The sequence below is a fragment of the Lutjanus erythropterus genome, chromosome 16 (assembly GCF_056507025.1).
Source record: "Lutjanus erythropterus isolate fLutEry1 chromosome 16, fLutEry1.hap2, whole genome shotgun sequence".
Lineage (NCBI taxonomy): Eukaryota > Metazoa > Chordata > Actinopteri > Lutjaniformes > Lutjanidae > Lutjanus > Lutjanus erythropterus.
Genome location: NC_139332.1, coordinates 28,170,548 through 28,192,313, shown reverse-complemented (window position 1 = coordinate 28,192,313; position 21,766 = coordinate 28,170,548). Strand labels below are relative to the sequence as shown.

The 21,766-nt window shown below is 39.3% G+C and overlaps 1 protein-coding gene across 1 annotated transcript in view; it reads left to right on the top strand.

The window, feature by feature from the left end:
* Positions 1-16,452, top strand: part of nudcd1 (NudC domain containing 1) — a 53,976-nt gene extending 37,524 nt beyond the window's left edge. The window contains exons 9-10 of the mRNA XM_084739103.1: positions 8,974-9,133; positions 15,678-16,452. Coding sequence (XP_084595229.1) covers positions 8,974-9,133; positions 15,678-15,967 — 450 coding nt within the window. The 3' untranslated portion in view covers positions 15,968-16,452. The remainder of the gene's footprint in view (positions 1-8,973; positions 9,134-15,677) is intronic.
* Positions 16,453-21,766: the final 5,314 nt, after the last annotated feature.

Sequence of the window (21,766 nt, the reverse complement as noted above, 5' to 3'; positions counted from 1 at the left end):
GTGGGACGAGGACGATGGCTGATATCTGGATGGATGTGGACATTAGTTTTAACAGCAGCAGTCTTCAGGTGAAGCCGCGGTATGAAGGAGGTTTGCAGAAAATTTAATCTTAGGATGCTGCACAGTGAAATCACAGCCTTGTATTATTTGTTGTTTATTTTCCTCAAAGGTATCAGTTATTCAGGAAGATTGGAGCCTGTAATATTATTCCATCCAGAAAGGATTTGTGAGGAAAAAACAGCAACCACCATGAACGTCTTTCCCCTTGTATTATTTGCCCCAAGGTGACAAACAGATCACATGTTGCAGTCTTTCATGAGGACAGTTCAGAAAGAAAAGCAAAGAAAAAGAAAAAAGAGTCCTTCAGAGTTACAATTCTGTTTTTCTTTCAATCGTCTGTTTAGAAAGTGACGTATAGGCTTTGATAATGATAATTTCATATTAAAAGTCAAAATAACAATACTCTGTGACGTAAGAATTTCTAGAAAACAACCATATCTCTGTATTTTTGAAATACAGAATAATGAGCATAAGTGGATGCTTTTCTTTTCCCAAAGGCAGATCTAAGGCAGTTTGCAAAAGCTCTATTCATGTGTGCACATTAGTCCATCACTCTTTCAGTTTCTCTTTTTCATTCGCACAAAATAGTTCCTGTATTTATGGTTAAGAATTTCCCATCACAAAAACTCTCACAACACTCAAAAATAAACCCTTTCATTATGTAATGAAAGGCCAATAATGTGTATTGAATATAAGTTGCGGTGTTTTTGCCCAGGCTGTGATGAAGTGCTCCGTGTGAATACAAGCCCTTTAATGTTTCTCCCTCCATTTACTCTGCAAATAGTGCAGCGAGGCAAGCTGCTGCCCTCACGTAAGGTGGATTGTAATCGTACCTGTGCCATCAACCTTTTGAAGGACAGTCTCGTCTGTTAGTTCTACATGTGAGTGAACATGTGAGTGTATATGTGTGTGTGTGTGTGTGTGTGTTTGTGGACGTCTGCCCTTGTTTATCTGTATTTCATCCAGGAAGCCTTACCTTTCTATTCTTCCCTCTCCACCCTCATTGTATCCGTGTTAATGCTCCAGTCGCTTCCCTGCCCACTAGGACATATGCTGACCTTTTGTTAAAAAAAAACCTTTCAGCTTAAAATTGTGGCGCCTCCTATTAATTTGGCACCTTTGACGATGTGCTTCTCTTTGGTTCCAATCCCAGCTGAAAAGACGAAGAATGGTTTTTATGTTTGTTCCCCTGAGGGAGGCTGTGAGTCACATCCACCGTCCATATCTGCAGTACCCTTTGCAATGGAGGGTATCTGTATATCTGTTAACTGTATTTACTGCAGGCTTTGGCTATCAAGGCTTTCTTTCAAAAGGAAGATTAAGGAAATGTACATGCAAAGTTTCAAATGGGTATTATTTTAATAATAGGGATTACATATGTTGAAAACCAGAAAATACAGATATCACTTCAAACTGATGTGTGTTAACGCCATGTGTTGCAAATGTGCATAGGCTTTAAATATTTTTAGGCACATATCTAAATAACTTGGATGGTGTGCCAGGATATTTTGTGCAAACCCAGAACCGAGACGTTTCCTACTGACTCTAGCACCGCCTGAAGTTGACAGGGTTGTTTTCTCTGAAATATATGGATTACCATGTTATTTGGTATGGACATCTGTGGCGTCCAGAGAATGAATCCTAATGACTCACAAATGAGTCACAAATTTTGAAAAACATGCTTTATCGACTGCTCTGTTTTAGACTGACTGCTGACTCCTCCCTCCTCTTACCTGGCCAGTTTGCACCGGAGCATCTGTAGATAAATTCTGTATCTGATATGTTATGATCCACTAAAGTTTGGTACGACGCAAGATGAAAAAATCCCCGCCATCTTGACTGTTCCTCACTGGCTGCTGCTGTATGTCACCATATTGAAGAAGTCAAGGTCCTCTAGTAAACAAATGCAAAATCAACTGTAACTCACTTAATTCTGAGCTGACATTCATGAAATTAGTGGTTTTCTTTTAAATATGAGAAGTTGAACATGATAGTGAGGACCTGTTGGAATTAAATTCAGCTACTGGTGGCTATCAGATATTCAAAACTAAAAACTCCAGAAACCCCCACCCACGTTTTTACCCCCTTTGGTGCTGAAAGTTGCCGCAATTGACAAAATGTTTGATCTACAACAAAGACATTTTTCAGTTGTTTTTGTGGAAGCCCACTGTTTCTTTGAATCAGTCTGAGTGATGGTAAGAACACGGTGTGAAACTCGTCTCTTTCATGGTGTTGGCGCTGTCGGCAAGAACAGGTGCGACTCCACACGAACATTTTATAACAGCAGAGCAGAGACAGCGTGTCCAGGCGCAGTGAATTTACAGAGTTTTTGTGTAAAATACACAATTATGCCAGCTTTAAAATCATCTGGTTTCTTCCCTTTTGTTTCAAGGCTGTGACACAAATTAAATGTGATATCCAAGAGACTGACAATGTGAGGGAAAATTAATTTGCTATCATATATTCATTATCACACAACAGGCAGAACGATATCAAAAGTCATTGCGTCTGACTGATGTCTGATTCGACTAGTGTGTTTCGAGTCAAACAAAACACTTGGGTGAATTTAAGAGACAAAGTTCAGCGTCTCGGGAGGAGAAAATCTAAATAAACAAAGATTTGTCATCTTGCTTTTAAAGCAGAGTGAGCAGCCACAGGAAGGAACATGACAGAAGCGATGAAGATGATGACAGAGTTGGCATTTCAGCCGTTATTACAGGCATCTGGCCTCCGTGTACAGATGCACTTGCTTTTGCTGTCTTAATGCCAACCTCTCACTTCCTGTCCTCCAGCTACAAAGCCTGTAAACCCTTTGATAAAAAGAACAGAGTATTCACTATAAAGCTTTTTTTTCAGGCTAAGAGCAGGTACATGTAATTTATTCAGAGTACTTACTATACAGAGTACAGAGTGATGTGTACATCAATCGTGCAACCCATACAGCAAGACAATATAGTATTTCAAAAAGGGACTAAGAGTCGTGACCACAAAGTGTTTCTTCTGAGCGCCAGCATGCTTTTTCAGTTGTTCCCAATGGGAAGAGAGTGTCTGTGACAGCATGCGGCTGCCTAGAGAAAAGGCTGGCATCAGTTTCACCTTGTTTGTGTCATGTTTACCTTTCTACCTGACTCTACTTTAGACTCAACTCATGTCTGTCAAGGAAATCTCTTCCAAAATCTCTGTGGTTTCACGTTTAGTTTCTCACTGGTTCTACCCTGATGTATTAACTTTCATGCTCGCTTTCGGCTGATAAAAGTCATGTCAGGTTATACTTCTGCCGAAAACTCCACAGTTCCTGACTTTGCTGCTTCATAGTAAAAGTTTTGAGAGAACAAAATATCGTGGGATCTTTATAGTGAAGAATGTATAGGAAATGGCAGGTGGTTAGGCTGAGTTTTACAGCCGCTTGACTCGAGACGAGCCCGTGTCAAAACGCACCTTCAAGCGGGCAGAACAGATGCGGAACCCTGCAGCGTTGGCCTAATGAGCCGAGTCAGACTGAGGCAGCGCATCTTCTGGTCGCTTCTCACAGCGAGATAAATATCAGACAAATGCATACAAATAGATCATTAAAACCATGTAGCGATGGTAGACTGTGCACAGGAAAATTTTTAAGATATTGTTGTCATAGAAACAAACCCCACTTGCATATATTATTATCATCATCATTATTATTGTTGATATTATTGTTATTATTAGCAGCAGCAGCTGTAGTTGTAGTGGCCTGGAGCTTGTCAACAACTCATCTTGCACACTACTGGACCCATCAGCCTAAAGTTTTACTCAAGGACCTCAACACTGTGTTTGCGGTGATTCACAATTTTTTAAAAACCTATATATATCCTATACCAACTCCTGACTCCTCACTCCTCTCAACCGGCCAGTAGGGGCCACAAGTCATCAACAACTGCTGGACTAAAACAAGGCTTACCTACCTGCAGTTCTTTTGTAATTAAATCACAAAATAAATGTAGTTGTAATGTTGCAGTTACTGAGAAAAAGATATGTATTTAAACTATAGTTATTAATCAAAATGTTGGCGATTACAAAAGGGTTGCATCTGAATATTATTTTCAGGTTGCCTGGCAGAGATCTGCTCTACTGAGTGGACTCCTCTAGTTGTCTTTAATGCTATACTTAATATACTACACGGGCCAAAGAGGGTAAAATACATACATCATCCTCCTTTTGTTTGGAAATTGAGCAACTGAAGAAAGATTTTACAATACAGTCAAACAAACTTTTATATTTTACCACAAGGTGTAAAGCCGATACGGAGGTTCACCCCATTCTGTTTCTGCTGTGTGAATGTATTTAAATAGATTTAACAGCAGTATCGACGGGCTTTAATAAAAATCCTCTGGTCCCCAAAGAGCTGAGCTTACCTTTCATGTTTTTTATCGCTCTCTGTCTTTTAATGGCGTAGCTCAGCTTCACAGGTAACATAGGAATTAGCAGGAATTTAGATTCTGGATACGAAAAGTTAATCTGATGCTTTGTTCTGCTCCAGGCAGTTAAATCCTCCTCACTCAATAATGGCTTTGTACAGGAACTAAAGCAGAATAGAAATTTTCTGTCATGTTTATCTTCTTAGTTTGGCTCCGATTCTCTTTTTATAGAGGTTTTAATTCATCTGATTGCCCTGTTTTGTAAGGTAAGGCCTGAACCCTCTGCAGCAGGCCAGAGGCTGTTAGAAAAGGTTTGCTGTAAAATAATGAGATAAAAGCCTCGTGATTGGATTTTTCCTTTTTTGGAATGTGACCATTAGCAAACCAGAGAATATCAGAGGAAATGGTTTGACTTCCAAAGACCCAGGCTGGGCTTAGGTACAGAATGATATGAGTCATACAGTGACAATGTTGATCCACTGACTTTAAAAATGTGTTGACGTGCAGAAGGAAGACAAAATAATCTTACCGAGCATCTTGCAGGTGTGCTTGAGAATCTAGTTTTAGTTTTCTGCGTAATGGGATTCTCAATAAAGGTGGCAGAGAGCTGGGGTTACTGCCAAAAATAATTAGTTTCCAGTTCCCAAAAGTCCTTATCAAATAATAACTGTAATACTAGAGTAAATATCTTCGCCCACTCCCACCTGTCATCTCTGAATAAGAGCTAAGATATTATTATGTCTCAGGTGTCAGATATTGACAGAGAGGTAAGAAGATTTTCTCAAAGTATGAAAGTTTATCCACACGACTGTATCTTTTCTTTGCAGCTGGGACTGTGTGTGTTGAGTTATTAAGGCACTGTTTTGTAATGATGCCTTCTTTTTTCTTTCAGTGCATCAGCAGCAAGACTGTTTTTTTTTAAAAAAATCAATATTAAGCATTTTTAAAGTTTTCATGTGAACATAGAAGAACTGGGTGGTATGGCCTAAAATTTATATCACAATATAATTTGGAGCATAGACGGTAATGGTATATATCAATGACATCTTCATTTTTTTATTCACAGTTCAATATAAATGCTTCTGAAGGGCTGAAAAACTGGCAGATTACTGTAGTCATGTTCCTGTCTGCATCTGTGCCGAGTAGAATATCATCAAAATAATGAAAAATATTACTGTAATTTGTGATTTTCAACAAAACTGAAATTGCCCAGTTTCGCTGACAAGACTTAAGCCTAGTCCCAGACTAAAACACCTGTTTAAGCCGTCTTAACTCAATGCAACTTCCACAGATTTATCTTAGAATAGTCTTAGATTAAGCCCGTTCTGGATTCAGCTAAAACAATTGCAGAAGGGAGAGTCAGAGCTGCTCTGGGACTAAAATGAAGCTTAAATTAGTCCTTCAAAGAGGCAAGTTCAACTTCTGCTTCCTGCTGTTTGTGAGTGAGCATGAACCGTATGGAAGATGTAAATCAGAGGTGGCCAAACTTGTTCCCTTGGATGACCAAAACTGAAACTTGAAAGTTAAGTGTGGATTAATTAGGAGGTTCTATTGGCAGAGATTGAATATAATATTCATATAAATGTTTTCATTATCTGTTGATTCCACTGGGCACATCTGCGCCACAGTTTCAGTCCACCAGCTGCATTTCAGAAGCGGAGTATTTTGCTCACCTGATGTTTACTTGCTCAGATTTTGGTCTTCTTTTCTTGATTTTTCTGCTAATTGGTTATATATAATATATTTTTCTTGTCTTCTAAGTCTGCATGAGATGTTTTATTTTGAAAAGTGACAGGATTCCCTGGCTCCCTGCCCTCTTGATCTGCTCTTTGCTATCGAATCCGGAGCACTGTGTAGACTGGCTTCAATCGGCTCCAGCAGACGTGGCGCAGCCATAATGTAACGCAGCCATGCCTGCTGGAATCAAACCGCATAATGTATAATGTATAATCACCTGAAAATAAGAGTCATTGTGTTTTCATTAACTTAGACTAAACCATTTATACTTGCATAAACCTTCAGAAACTAAGGAGCATTGTACCTCACAAAAATAAAACAGCATAATTAACGATTTATATGATATTATGTTTTTAGGTTATAATATTTTTATTTTTTTTTTGCTAGAAACATATGGCAGGCAAACTTTGGCCTGTGGGCCACACTTTGGTCTGACCTGATCTAAGCAGCCGTAGGACTAATCATTGAAATCAGGAGACTGTGAAACCTGCACACACTTTGCCCTCCATGACAGATTAAAATCCTCCGATTTAAGTTAGCGTACTTTTTTTTTTTGTTTTTTCATGTTTTTGTTGTCTGTTTTTATTGTTCACAAATCATGATCCAGACCGTCACTGGTGTCCTTGTCCGTCAACTCACATACAGGCTCTACTAAAGCATGAGTGAACGTCTGCCACGTGCTCAAAGTCAAACACAAGAGGCAAGAAAATGAGTTTTAGAGTGGAGGAGTGATGGCTTTCTCAAAGGCTTGTCATTTTGTGTAACCACCAACATATGTGCTGGTTTATGCGGATTTTTCAATGCCTGTCAAGTGTGTTTTGAGATGGGGAGGACAGCGCTGCCTGACAGCCTCTGAGACGTGTTGGCAGTTGGATTCGTGGGATGTGCATTGACACCGAGTGAAGGATCAGTGTGAGCAGTCAGATGTTGAGGAGTGATTATGTCACAGCAACAGAGATTTTCTTTCCAAAACAAACAGAGCCACACTAGAAAAGCACCAAATTGCACTCATCCAATATGTGAAGCACATTCAGCAGAGGGAAGTGAATATGGGGATGTGTTGACCCTTATAGTCTTTTTCACATACTACTCAGTGTAGCTTTTATTTTTATTTTTATTTTTCATGTTGAATGAAAAGATGAAGATCTGCCACAAAACAGTAATATCTTTTATAATGCTATGGGTAACCAAGTGGGAAGAAACTGTAGAAAACTTTTTTTTTTTCACACCACAAAAAGGACATATAGGTCATGTAGCGTAGATCCTGTGGCCGGTAACGTTTTTTTTTTTTACTGAAACAAAGACAGAAATAACCTTGTAGTCACTGGAAGAGGAAGCATGATGTTTGGATTAAAGAGCAGCAGATCTTGCACAACATTGCATTTGGCATCTTTCAACCACAAAAGTCAGAATAGCTGGACGCAATACTGCCGACAACTCCAGGAGGAGAGGAGGTGAGCAGGGATAAGAGCCATGCTAACCCAGCATGGACTTAAGGCTGCTCAGGGCTAATGTTGATCGGGAAAATGAAATGGGACTCAATGGGAAAACAGAGACTCCTGTGCCCACATTTTACAGAGACCTGCTCCTCAATAGGATCAAGCTGTTGTACTTGAGGGGTGGACCAGTCCTGAGCTGACAGGACGCAACATGTAAGACTACAGCAGGATGAGGGGAGGAGGACTCAGTGTTTCATCAGTTAGGCTTTGGGTGCAAAAACAGTCAGAGTTCGTTCACAGTGTTCCCAGATGTTGATCTTGTTTCATTTTATTTTATTTTATAGGTTATCCTATTCTACTCTGAATTTAATTATCAGTGTATATGTTTTATGTGTGTGTACTGTGAAGGAACTACAACTCTCATTTCATTGTGCAACCATGTGTTGTGTAATGACAATAAATGACCTTGATCCCTTGAAAGGCAGGAATGTAAGCAAGAGAAAAAACTCTGACAACTGCGAAAGTCTCCCATCCACTCCCCACGTGGCCTGAGAAAAATATAAGATTAATGGAAATTGAAATGTATTTGCAAAACCAACCAAGGACAGAAGAAAGGAAGTGATGTTGGAGAGGGGGAAGGAACAGCACATAGAGGGTAATAAGGAAAGAAAGCAGGAAGGAAGATGGGAAAGAAACCCTGCATTACGCATACTTAGAGGGAAGGAAGGAAAGAAAGGAGGGCAGAAAGTACGATAGAAATGAAGAAAGTAGGAAGGAAAAATAAAGGAAAAATAAAGGAAAAATAAGTCAGGGTGTGATCACACAACCGATTACAGGCGGGTACATAAGAAAATCAAGTCTTCATGTCAGTCATGCCACGTCAGTGAAAACATCTTTGCTAATTTGCATTTAGGAAATGTTCACAGGTCCTCGTGAGAGCAGACTCTGTCTTGATTGTATGAATTTTATGTCATAACTATGTTCTTCTCTGATTGATCAGTTACTTAACGATTGGTTTCAAGGTTTATTTTTTGGTATTTTATGTGAGCAATCACAAGTCGATCAATCTGATAAACTCAGTAAGATTTGTTCATTGCATTATTCCTGCTTCACACAGTGGAGGAGGTGCACAGGAAATCACCTCCAGTGCAACTAGAAATTTTTTAGCCTCAGGGTAGTTAAAGTGTCCATCACTGTCCCCAATCTGGTCCTGGGTCACAGAGGGATACACCTCGACAATGATTTTAAATTATACAGTAAAACAGGGTGACTGACAGAATTAAAAAAAAAAAACATGAACCAACTTTAATTCACACCTGCACCTTTCCCCTCGGTCCGTCTCTCCCCAGGTGAATCTGGGCAGCCATCAGTACCTGTTCACAGTTGACGCGAACCCGTCTGAAATGCCGTGCCTCTGCCTCAGACATGACGTGGACGCTCTGGTGTGGCAGCCTCGACCCGACCAGCCCAGCAACATGTGGGAGCACATCGCCACGTTCAATGCCTTGGGTAAGAGCTTCAGCTAAGAACAGCTGCTCTGATGTCATCTTCATACGTTCTGCTCACAACAGTATCTTCTGAAAACCACACAGAAATCTCTGTGGTAGTTGGTGTAATGTGTGATTCACTAGCGATGTCGAGGAGGTGACTTAACTTGCGTCATTGGATCTACATGTTATAAAGCTGTGATTAAGCTGTGAGTCTTTATGTCACATAGTGTAATAATGTTCTCATGATACCAGAAAGTGGAAAGTGGAAATTGACTTCTTTTTTTTTTTGCTTTATCATTATGATGTAAATGTTAATTGCAGCACAGTGTAATGACTATAGAATAATTACACCATCTGCGTTTAGACCTGTTTCCTATCAAGCCTCTTTTTCTCTATGCAGATCTGTCTGCCACTGGGCACAGTTTCTGCCAGGAAAATGATGTCTCCATTATGGACTACATCAGGGTTTCCCAAAGAGAGGCTGCGTGAGAGGAAAAATGTAATGGTGTAATTTTTGGTGTTTTTACGTTAGTGAGGGATCTCACGCATCTCTCTCCTGTACCACTTTTCCATGCATCATTTTAAACACATGCTATTGAAAAACTATTGGAAGTATCGATACATCTGGCAAAGTTGATCAGTGATTCAATCCCAGGCTCCTCTAGTCTACATGTCAAGGTGCTATATACTGATACTTAACCCCAAATTACCCCTGATGTCTGTGTCATGTGTAAGTGTTTGTGTGAATGGGTTTGTGAGCTCGAGATGAACAGGTTGGCACCATGCCATTAATGCATGAATGTGTGTGTGAGAGTGGGTGAATGCTAACATGTAGTCTAAAGCACTTTGAGTGGTTGGAATACCGGACAGGTGATATACAAATACTGTCAATTTACCTTACTGTGCTCTAACAGACATGTTGAATGCATTTTGTACTATAATGCATCGCAAAACCTGCATTTATATCTGTGTCTGCATCCATTTGCAGTCACCTGGACTCCAACTTGAGATACAGACATTCAATTTTCATTTTAAATTTTAGGGTAAACCTAGAATTATGCGTGCCTGTGCTATAGGAAATCTACATTGGTAGAAAATCTGCTTTGTGCGCTGATGAAGAAGTGAAAATCTTCAGCGTTCCTTGTTTTCTCCTACTGCCACCTCCACTGTAACAGTCAGCTGGTGTGCTGTTTACAGCTCCACTTCATAAGACACTAAATAGTTCCATAACAAAAGAAAACAAAACATTGTAAAACAGCCTCCTCTGCTGTGAACCGGTGCACCTTGACCTTTGGCACACAGCACACAAAGCCAGTATGTTGCATCCAATATTTATCAGTATTTATCACTGAACAAATATAATTGAAAAAAAACGTATGTTATTTTACAGTGTGACATTTCCTGATATTTTCACTGTATTGCTGTGAGATGCAACAAAAGGTTCTTAATAATTAATATCAGACTTTGACAAGGCAGGAATGTGTATCACATAACCTCTGAGCTCTGAGCGTACGTGTACATTCATTTTACCTTTCTTTAACCAGGCAAGTCATTTAGAACAAATTCTTGTTCAGGCTGAGACATGCGTGTGAAAAAAATATGAGTGGAATAAAAATTGTTGGACTGTAATAGCCAAGTCACAGGATGTACATTCACTCCGGTACATCGGTCAGAACGTATTTGACAAGACTCCAATATTCGTTCACTGGACTTTATTAACTTAAGTTGAAGGCACAACATTATACGGGGCACTTAACCACAACAGTGCACTTAGACTTGATTTGTCATTGCACTGTTATAACCATGTCATGACATGAGATGTACTTGTTACGACAACTTCACACTGACCAAGGAAATACAGTTTTTGTCAGGACAACTTCATATTATAAAACCACCACCCCGGTACTGTATTCCCTCTCATCAGTATTGGCCAACGTTCTGGTCAAGTTGGGATTTCCAGTTGGGTCCAGACTCAGCTAGAAGCTGATGATGCTAGCACGGCAGGGGAAAGTGCAAATGAGCTCTGAATTAAACACACTGTTGTTTTTTTTCTGGAGCTGATGTTGGACGTGAATTATCCTGCTTCCTCATCTCTGTTGAGAGTTGCACATGCACTTACCAATTGCCATTTTCCTCCACCATGCTAGTGTCGTCAACATCTAGCTGAGTCTGGCCAAAGTTTAGAACCCGTCTGGACCAGGACCAAACGCACCGTCCTGAAGACTGATGGTGGCCAGTTAGAGGACAGGGAATACAGGGCCAAGGTGGTTTTCTTACTGAGTTGGAGTCCTGGCACCTCGGGGTTGAGTAGGCTAATTAGGTGTAACTCCACAGCTAATAGAGCTTACTAGCAAACAGCAGTTAGCCTAATTTAGCAACAAGTAATCTAGCTAACTGCTGTCTGTCCATGAGGTAACTGTGTAAGCTAAATCACCTTGGTACTGTATTCTGTAGAGTACTTAAGTTAGAGGAAATTATTCATAACACAGGTACAAAAACATTTGACAGCGTAATAAAACTTGATGACATCTTCATCACGTCCAAAATGTAACCTTTACTTGGGGTCAAGAAAAATATCCATGACACATTTATAATGTGCTCATGTCTGCCTGTGACAAAACCAAGCCCTTATGACAGTTTAATGTAATGCTAAAACATAATTGATTATGTTATGGTTAAGATTATGTCAGCTTTGCATTAAAAATGACATGACTGACCGAATGACACCTGATAACAACAGTCATAAACATTCATAAAAACTCCATGTTGATGACAGGTGTCATAACATGGTTATAACAGTGTAAATGCAGTCTTGAGCACACCCCTGCAAATAAAGTGTTGCCAAATTATTCACATTCATAACTAATCAAATTACCTCTATTACTTAAATTAACTTAATATCAAAGATGTGTACATTCACAAAGGCTAATACTAATACCATGCTAATACCCTCTCAGACCACATGGGTTAGAAATAATGGGAACACAGCGTTATGCAGCAGGCACACTTCACCAACAAAACTATGAAAGGTGAGTAATTATTCTTCGCTTAATTTATCACAGACGCACACGAACACAGATGAAGATTACGCAGGATTAATGAGACAGATTGCAATTAGGAGTGCGCACATCTGCATCCACGAGGGTTTTACGTCTTCCCACGAGAAGAAATCTCCCACACTACTCTCCAACTCTGATGCCATAGTCTGTCATTGGGCTGACACAATATCTGGGTTGTTTTGACACACTTATGAACACATTACTCAGTGTTACCCCCTGACGTCAGAAACTCCACAGGGTCCCTTTAAGATATGTGAAATGTTACATCAGTCCCAGTATTTGGAAGTGGTTTGAAGGTGTAGGCTGTGTCCTAATTTCTGTTTTTGATGAATCATGACAACTTGAGTTGAATTATTCATTCTTAAGGCAATTAACTTTGTTTACATCCACTGTCATGCTGCTGCCGCTGCCGCTGAGCCTCTGGTGCTGCAGTGGATGGATGACAGAACGTTTTAAATGGCTGCAATAAAACTGCAGTTAACGACAAGAGGGAGTTTACCGACGCCGCTCGTAGCCCACCAGGACACAAAAAGAAATATGCAGAGATTGTCAGAAAAACAGAATCATTATCAGATCTCTCTTCTGCTCAGCATACGGCGTAAAGCATTCAGAGAGGTCTGGATAATAAAACGAAGGGTGATAACTGGGCCGTATTGAGCCTCTTAGTGTAGTCAGTGACTGATGTGTTGAGACTGTTCAGTTAATTTTCTCAAATCAAACACTCAGGCCATCAGCCAGGCCAGTGTACACATTTCTACAGTCTCTTTCAATCTTTGTCATGATTTGATTTATCTACTCATCTATCACTCTTCGACGACGGCATCTGGAACAAGTTGTATTTCAATTTTCCAGTTTGACAGGTACGACATCTTCATTTGTCTTTTTTTTCTCTTCTTTTAACACCTCAGAGTTTTACCACACATTATCTAATCTCAGAGTGCAGATGGATCCCCGGAGATATTTTCAGAAATGATCTCAGTGAGACTCCGGAGGAAAATGGGCTGAAAATATGCATGTTTAAACATCCAAATCACGCTTGTTAAGGTGTGATAGAAAGGAGTTTATTATGAACAGGCCTCTATTAAACCAGCTTTTAGCATTTAGTGGCTCATTCAAAGTCTAGAAAATATACATTCTGCAAACAAACATTAGGTTCATGTGTAGAGATGTGAATTCAGAGCCTTTTCCAGTTGAGAAAAGATTTCGATTTGTCTGATCCATCAGAATCACATGCCTCTTAGCTTATCAAAGCCTTTAACTGATGCCTGCAAGGTTTTCTGATTTTTTTTTTTCCTGCAAGACTGTTCTGGCTAGTCCCACCGTGCTATTCTGTGATTGGCTAGTATTTGTTGCCTCAACGACCCGTTGTGATTGACAGAAACCCTTTCTAACATTGTGAAAGACTGTTTATCCATAAACCACAATCTTTTCCTAAACCTACCCAAGTTGTTTTTGTGCCTAAACCTTCCCAGTTATTGGACCTAAACCGAACCAAACTGCAACTGAAAACTGAAAATAATGCTAAGTAATAAGTCTACTGAGTCTAAAAGAAAAAAATGTGAATAGTGACATTTAGTTTCACATGGGAAATGAAGCCCACTCTCCTGGGTGAGAGTCCTGTGTTTCATCCATTTATCCAATAATGCTTTTCTGACAGTCAAACTCACGTGTCCACACTGATGGAACTAATGAAGGTAGATTTAAAACAGTACTCATTATAATGTCTGTCAAATGATAATTTCAATAATCCACTGAAACTCTATACAACATAGGCTTAAATTCCAGGAACACCATGTATTTAACACACAGGGGTCAGGGGTAAGGGTTTATTTCACAATAATGACCCGCTCGCTGTATATTATCCACTTATTACAAGGTTACTTGGCAACAAAAGCAAAGATTTGGCACAAAATATTGATTTAAAAATGAAATGAAAAGAACTGCATCCATAGCAATGGTCTGTTCATCATAGCAACGGTCTGCTATACAGAAATAACAGACCTTAGAACACTGTGTTGACCAATCAGGATGGAATATTTAACAGAGCTGTGTAATAACCTGTTATTATGACATTAGCACCACAGAAGCAGGCAGCAGATTTTTCTTTAACTAAGAAAATCTAAATAAAAACAAATATTCTCTCCTTTGCCACTCTGCTGATACACTTGTTCAGACTCAGAGATAATAAAAAAAAAGTTGCAATGACTCCTAAAACCCGTGTAGACCTGCTTTTCATCCAACAGAAAACTGATCAGGAATCAATAAAGGCACTGATAAAGAATCTGACAGTTATGCAGAATGGATAATGGCATTGGCATCAACAAAACCTTTTCAATTCCCATCTCTATTCATGTGTATATAAATCTGAGATGATGAATTTCAGAGCGAAAAATGTTTTTGAGAGAGACGAATTTTTTATAACGCAGTAATAAGGCTTCGGTATTTGTTGAGCGGGTTGAGTCTCTACAACATTATTTTGCAGAACTAATCAGATTAGTCTTAATGACAACATTGAGCTGCAGAGGAGAAAAATGTCCCTTCCTCTGTTATTGAAACATCCTGGTGTCAGAAGGGAAATCTCAGCACACAGGAACTGACTAATCAGATTGCAAGACAGAAGGATAATGTGTTTTTCAGCAGCGACGGAGACCAAACAAAGGCTCAGGTCTTTTGTCCTGTCTCCTGTCGTCATGGTATGGAGTGACCTTCTGTTTTAGCAAATATAAACATGCTCTGAGCAGTTTAAGGAATTTAAAAAAAAAAATAGCTTTCTGCCACTCAGAACCTGAAGGACAGAACAAAAGACTGAATGTCAGTGGTGAAGGCTTTAACAGTTTGTTTAACCAGAGCTCAAGGTGATATCTTGAAATTACTTATTTTGTCCATTTGTTAATGTGTTACGTCTGTAGAGCCATTTTCAGTTTAAGTGACTAGAAAACATTTATATATCTCTGCTATTTCAGTCCTGCCTCTTTCTAACTGAATTCTGTCTCATTAATTGCACTTGATCCTTCTGTATTTAAATCCTTTTAAATCATGAATCTGTCGGCTCTGATGAAAGTTGAAACATTTGCTGCAGATTTTAAACACGCCTTCATCTTCAGCCGAACACTTAATCCCTGTTAAATAAGTCTCGAAAGGGATAGTTTGGATTATTTAAAGTGGGGTTGTGTGAAGTACTTATCCACAGAAAGTGCATTACTTATAGTAGATGGCGGTCAGCATGCCCCCAGGTTGTAGAAGCAGTTTGAGTGCTGGCGCAGAAGCTAAGTAATGTCCTGCTGTGGACGGGGTCAGCAGCAAAACATATGAAAATCACAAAATGTGCACTTGGTTCAGCCAGTTCTTCTGTAGCCTAAAGGTTAAAGGTTAAATACGTCGCTGTGTCGGCAGGATTCATCTGCAAACTGATGCTGCAAGTGCTCCAGTTGAACCGCATTGGCTCAGCTGTTGGGGCAGCTGTGACCGTGTATAACCGTATCTGTTCTCTGTCCTGTTTTCTAGGCTACGTCCAGGCATCCAAACGGGACAAAAAGTTTGCGACCTGCGCTCCAAACTTCTCCTACGCCTCCCTGTGCGAGTGTCTCCGCCGTGCATTCATCTACCGGCAGCCGTCGCCAGTGGAAACCGTCCTCTTCAACAGGAAGCAGGGCCGTCAGGTGGGGCAGGTTGCCAAGCAACAGGTGGCCAGCCTGGACTCTGATAAACCAATCCTGGGCTTCAGAGCAACCAATGAGAGACTGTACATCCTGACCTCCAGTAACCTCTTTGTTCTAAAGGTCAATAATAATTAGATTTGGGACTCCGGTTAGCTTTCATCTCTTTACCCCCTCAGAGGGCGACCATTCCAAACTGAACATGTGTTGTCTGCTACAAGTGGAAAAGAAAAAAAACGTCCTTATGTGTAAATTTGTGCATCATCTGTCTGTGCTGAAGTTTGTCGTTTGATTCTCCTCGTGTTTCATGTTTCAAGTCAGGAACCATGTTCTGAAAGACAAATTCTAATGATAAAAATTCACCAGAGCTGAATATCTCCAGGGTGTTCATTAACTAAATTAAAGGATTAAATAATAGAGCTGCAACGATTAGTTCATTAAGTTATTTTGATAATCTGTGACTGGTTTAGATTCAGCTTTGATAAAAATATCCAAATCTCTTTGATTCCAGCTTCTCGAATGTGAGTATTTTCTGGTTTCTTTGGTCGTCTATGACCTTTAACATTGGTGTGTGTACAAAAAAAAGCACATTTGCCGACGTCCTCTCAGGCTTTGAGAAACGATCAACATTTGTGATCATTTTCTGACAAACAATTAATCGGTTCATCAAGAAAATGATGGATGGAGTAAGTGATAATGAAAATACTTAGTTGCCATCCTATTAAATAATCATATCACATCTTTAAATGCTTTAATGCAACACACTGTTCTTAAATGCATCCTATTTAATGATCTTGGATGTTTCATGAATATACATTTCATGTATTGCCCCACTGATGCTCGCTGCATTATCTCAAACATTTGTAAAACCGTGAATTCCGATTCATAAATACAAGAGTGTACATTTCTCTTAATGAATGACTCTTATTGAAGGCTGGCTGTGTTGTAGTATTTTGTCAGATGGTCAGTGGGGAGGAGGATGCTGAGGAAATCCCTCGGCTTTGGCTCACATTGCAATCATAACTGCGGAAGTATGAAAGAAGCGAACATTCATTTCCATAAATTTCCATAAACATGTTTCACACATCTCACTGGCTCCTGTTGCATTAGCCTCAATCTTGGACGGATCAAATGGACTTGAAGCCTAAAATCTCAAGAGGCCTAAAAATTCAATCATGTCTGCTGCTTTCTTTTTCCTTTTTAAGTGGTGGTGAAGGTTGAAGTGGAAGTGATACACTTCTCACACAAGCTGGGAGTAGAAATACTGTTTATGGCAGCTGATTAGGGATGGCTGGACTGATTCTGTGGGTTTGAGGCATTGATACTCAAAAGCTATTCATTTAGTATTGATTCATTTTAAAAACCTACTGGTAATAAAACTATATAAAAACAAATAATGGGTGGCTCTATCACCATATCACCAAATGTTTTCAATACGTTTGTATAATGTTTGTGCCAGTAAACAGCCCTGATATATTTCTCTGACCCTTTTCACCTTTAGATAAAAATATAGCAAGATTCTTGAGCCAGTGGCCCACAGCAGCGACACGAGTAGCAATCTAAAAAAAACTTTTAAAAACATTTAAAAACGACTCACCTTGGAAGTTATAAGGAGGCTGACCAAAGCCAAGAATTCAGGCCCACACAGAATCTGCACTGCAGAACGTCGGCGACATTTCTGCAGATTTTCTGCAGATTTTAAACGAACAGAGATGCTGCTCAGAATGTTAACAAGCACATTACCAGTTATTTATTAATGTGTTTGTATGCATACATGTTGACTGAAGAATGATGATGATGATTAATGGTTCACAAATTCATTTTAGCCCCTTTGACATTTTAGTGGCCATGTGTCAAACATTTCATGCTGGATGACTTTTCCAACATTTTGTTTTGAAGTGTTGTTGATGGAAAACAAATCTCAAATTTAAAGGCTCTACTAAATATTTCTTTGAACTACACTTGAGGTCATTTTAGGTTTTTCTTTTTAAGGTATTGTATGCTTAACAATGCTCAACAACAATCAAGACAATCTGCAGATTTTTGTCCTGGATTACCGCTACTGAAAACTGCAGATTCTGTTTGTGGCTGCAACAATATAATTGCTTATTTTATTATCATATATCATAAATATCATCAGCATTTATTGGCACAGCACATTTTTATTTAATTGTACTTGTTTGTATTGGTAAACTTGTAGCAAAAAGTATCAAATCATCAAAAGAAAAGTTCGTCATCACCCGTCCCCATGTCATTTTTCCTCTGTAATTTAACCACAGTACATGTTCTACTTAGAAACCTGCTTAGAAACGATAATGGAAGAAAGCTTGTGTTTTAAACTTTTGAACTTTTCCTCCTGCATTCCCCCTTTTTTCCACATCTTCAGTGAAGCCAAAATCCTGCCAGTACACAACCATTTCTGCTGTGCCTGTTCAGCAGTGACATTTTCTTTTTCCATTTAAAGAAACCCCGAAAAGCATCCACTTGACCAGCTAAATATGAAAAGATCCAAGAGAGACGCAAATGGGTTTTTTTTGTAAAGAAAAGGACAGTCCACTTCCCTTCCTCTTTTTTTTTTTTTTTTAATTTTCTGATTGTGTCTCACGAAAAGGCGAGATGGACACACGCAGGAGAGATACAGGATGAATATTGTCCCATGATTGGATCCAAAGAGGCTTAAACACGTCACCTTTGATTCTTGCGGGAAACAGATTCATATCTGTGTCTTTTCGTGATCGACTGAAGGCAACAATAACCAGGAGGCAGCCAGTCTGTGTTTGCTGTTTGGGTAAAACTAAAAGAATTACAGGCTCTAACCAATTTATTGATCAAGCTTGAAATTGCCAGTGTTGTGTGAACTGAAACAACCGCGGAGCCGTGCGGAGGCAGTTTAGCTTTACAATTCAATAGTCTCCATCAGGAAGAGCAATTTTGTGAAGACTCTGCAATTTGTGTCCTCAGCTCCCCCGAGTCCTGCTGGTTTCTGAGGCGATTTGTTTTCTTCTGCTTAGCCACTCTAAAGGCCATGGGAAATCACCCTTTTCTCTCTTCTCTGTCATTGTTTTGCTCAGGGAAATACAGTTTTACCATGTGTTTTTATTTAATTATTGGTGTGCAATTGAATTATACTGCACCACTTGTTTTTATTAGCTGTAGCAGCATCCCTAGATTACGCGAAGGCGGCCTGACGGAGCCGCTAATGTCTCTGAGGACGGGCTCTGCCTTTACTCACACACGGCAGGAAAAAAAAAAAACCCTTGTCAAGCCATCTGACCGCAGAGAATTAGATAATGAAAGACAGTTACTGCTCACCGGTTGCATTACCCAAACCTTTATATCGCTGCGTTCAAAAAACACCTTTACAAAACCTTTTAAAACTTTATCAACGGGGTATTTCCCCGATTGACAGCTGTGCTTTCTTTAATCAGTCCCTGTGACTTGATTGGCTGCGGGGCCAAGAAACTTGATCTGCCACTAAATTAAAATCCTGTTTCCTGAGACAGCAGCAGTCTGCAGCTGGATCATATTTCACCAGCAGTTTTTGTGTTTCTACAGACACGCATTCAGTCATTCAATACAAGATATACGAGTTCTCTGATCAGACCATGAATCATAATCAAATCAGGAAGAAAATACGGATTATGAACTGCTGATGCTGGCAGCTAATTTAGACGCACACTATTGCGTGTCAGTATAATTAACATGCAGCTTCAATAGATGGAATTAAATTAATTAGTTTAATAAAATAGTTAATTATGGTGTAAAGTATATAAAATAGACTGGCTGAGATATTTGTTGACAATTTTATCACTTTACACACCGAAGAAGAACTGTCAGAAGTAATGCAGAAACAATGTCATCATCACAGATCCCAGTGTTGTAATATTATATTCTACATATTCATATTGTGTTGGAAGAGTAACAAACTGCAGTCTGGGAGCTGTACTACATTTTCAGATTTTATTACAGTGTATTTGTAAGATCAGAGCGCAAGTCTGGCAGATCTCAGTGATTCATCATGATGTTGTAGCAAAGATTGGAATATTTCTTGATTTATCTTATTGTTTTTGTATTTTTACATGACCAACTTTACACCTTACAGTACATCACAACAACAACACAAGGACAGATGAAATAACACACAACACCGCATCACACAGAATAGCACCTTTCAAGGCAAAGTGTTTTACATAAGAGATAAAAAGACAACAAAAGCACATAAATCTAATTTTAAAGGAACAGTATGTAACAGTTGCACATTCAAAAATGAGTCCTGCCATCTAAATAGTGAGTTGGAGCCATAGACAGTATATTAACTAGGTTGAAATCCTATTTAATATACGATCTATGATTGAAGCGACAAGTCCCACACTGCAAGTTAATCAGCTGTCTATATCTGTACATTGTCTGTTATCCTGGAAAGTCAACTTCTGTGAAAATACACACTCTGGAGTTTGAGTTCAGTTTTTCTCGTAAATATATGACAGATTTATGAGACTCAGTCAACTATCTTTCTTCAGAATCACTTACTGTGATTGGCCAAACTCTCCCATGACAAGAAAGACTGAAAACAGAGACAAGAAGGGGAGAAGAAATCTAGTTTTCTCCCAGACCACTTGAATCATAGTATTCTGAAAGGATATTGTGGATTTTTGCACAGCGATGCCAAATATAAACTAACTCAAATTTTGACGATCACAACAGAAGTTACCTCAGACCACTGTTCATAAAAAACAGGTCTAGACCATATTCTTTGTAATATTATTTACAGAGACCCAAAAGTGAATTTAGATAACAAAACTACTATCTAACGGTCAGGGGTTTAAACACAACACAAACTAAACCACTGCCAGGAATCTTTGCACGTATCACAACATAATACCGCGATACTCAAGTGTATCACGATTTTCTTACCGCTACTGTTCACAACAAGGTCTGTGGATTATCTGGAGTAACCTGGTCATGATTTCAGGAATGAGACATTGGCGATGAGTTTTTCAAATGTCACCACAAGTCGAGTGCCATCTAGTTCCTCCTAGAGTCTCTATGACTATTATCTCCAAAACTCTGCAACTCACACTAAAACAATCTAGATGCATAAATAACACCACAGGTAAGAGGAAAAAGCTTAACTGTCCCTTTAATAAGAATCAACTCAGTTTGTTGCTCAGGTTGGTGTTTTATTCTTGTTACGATAAGCAGTGAATCACCCTTTACTGTAAGTGTACTTATCAAGTGCGGCAACAGGATATAAGAGTGTTATTGTGTCGTATTACCTATAAGGAGAACTGAGAGGCCTTGAAAAAAACAATTGGCTTGTGATTAAAGCTCAGCTCCTCCTGATGAGGCCGCTCTCATCCGCAGGTGTAATTGGCACCTTTTTAAATGATTAAACGATTAAAGTAAACAAACCTGTATATTTCTGCAGCAGGAGAATCGTGTAAGTAAATTGTCACTGAGCTGATTGCACATTCTCTGGTAATGAATAGAGTTCCTCCCCGATGAGATCAGTAGACGGAGGGAAAGTAATTAGATGTTAAGGATGTCATACCTGCACAGCCGTCTCTTCCCAACGAGGCAACGGATTTTTCAACAGCATGGAAAGTGGCAACATCTTGAGATAAGGTAGATGACTCTTATTTTTAACGTAGATACACTTCATTCATCAGCAGATTTATGCATCAAATTATATCTTCCTAGCAGTAAATTGCAGAAATTTCCAGCATTGTGCAGTCTCGTCAGTGTACGAAGGTTGTGTCTTGAAGTTTTTAAGTTTACATTTTAGGAAATGCATGTATTTGTTTTCTTGCTGAGAGTTAGACAAGATGGTTTCCACCACTCTTATGTCAGTATGGTAAATAGAAAGCTGCAGCCAGCAGCTGCATGGTTAGCTTAGCTTATTGTCATTTTTTACAGTTTGTTTTTGTTCCAATTAAA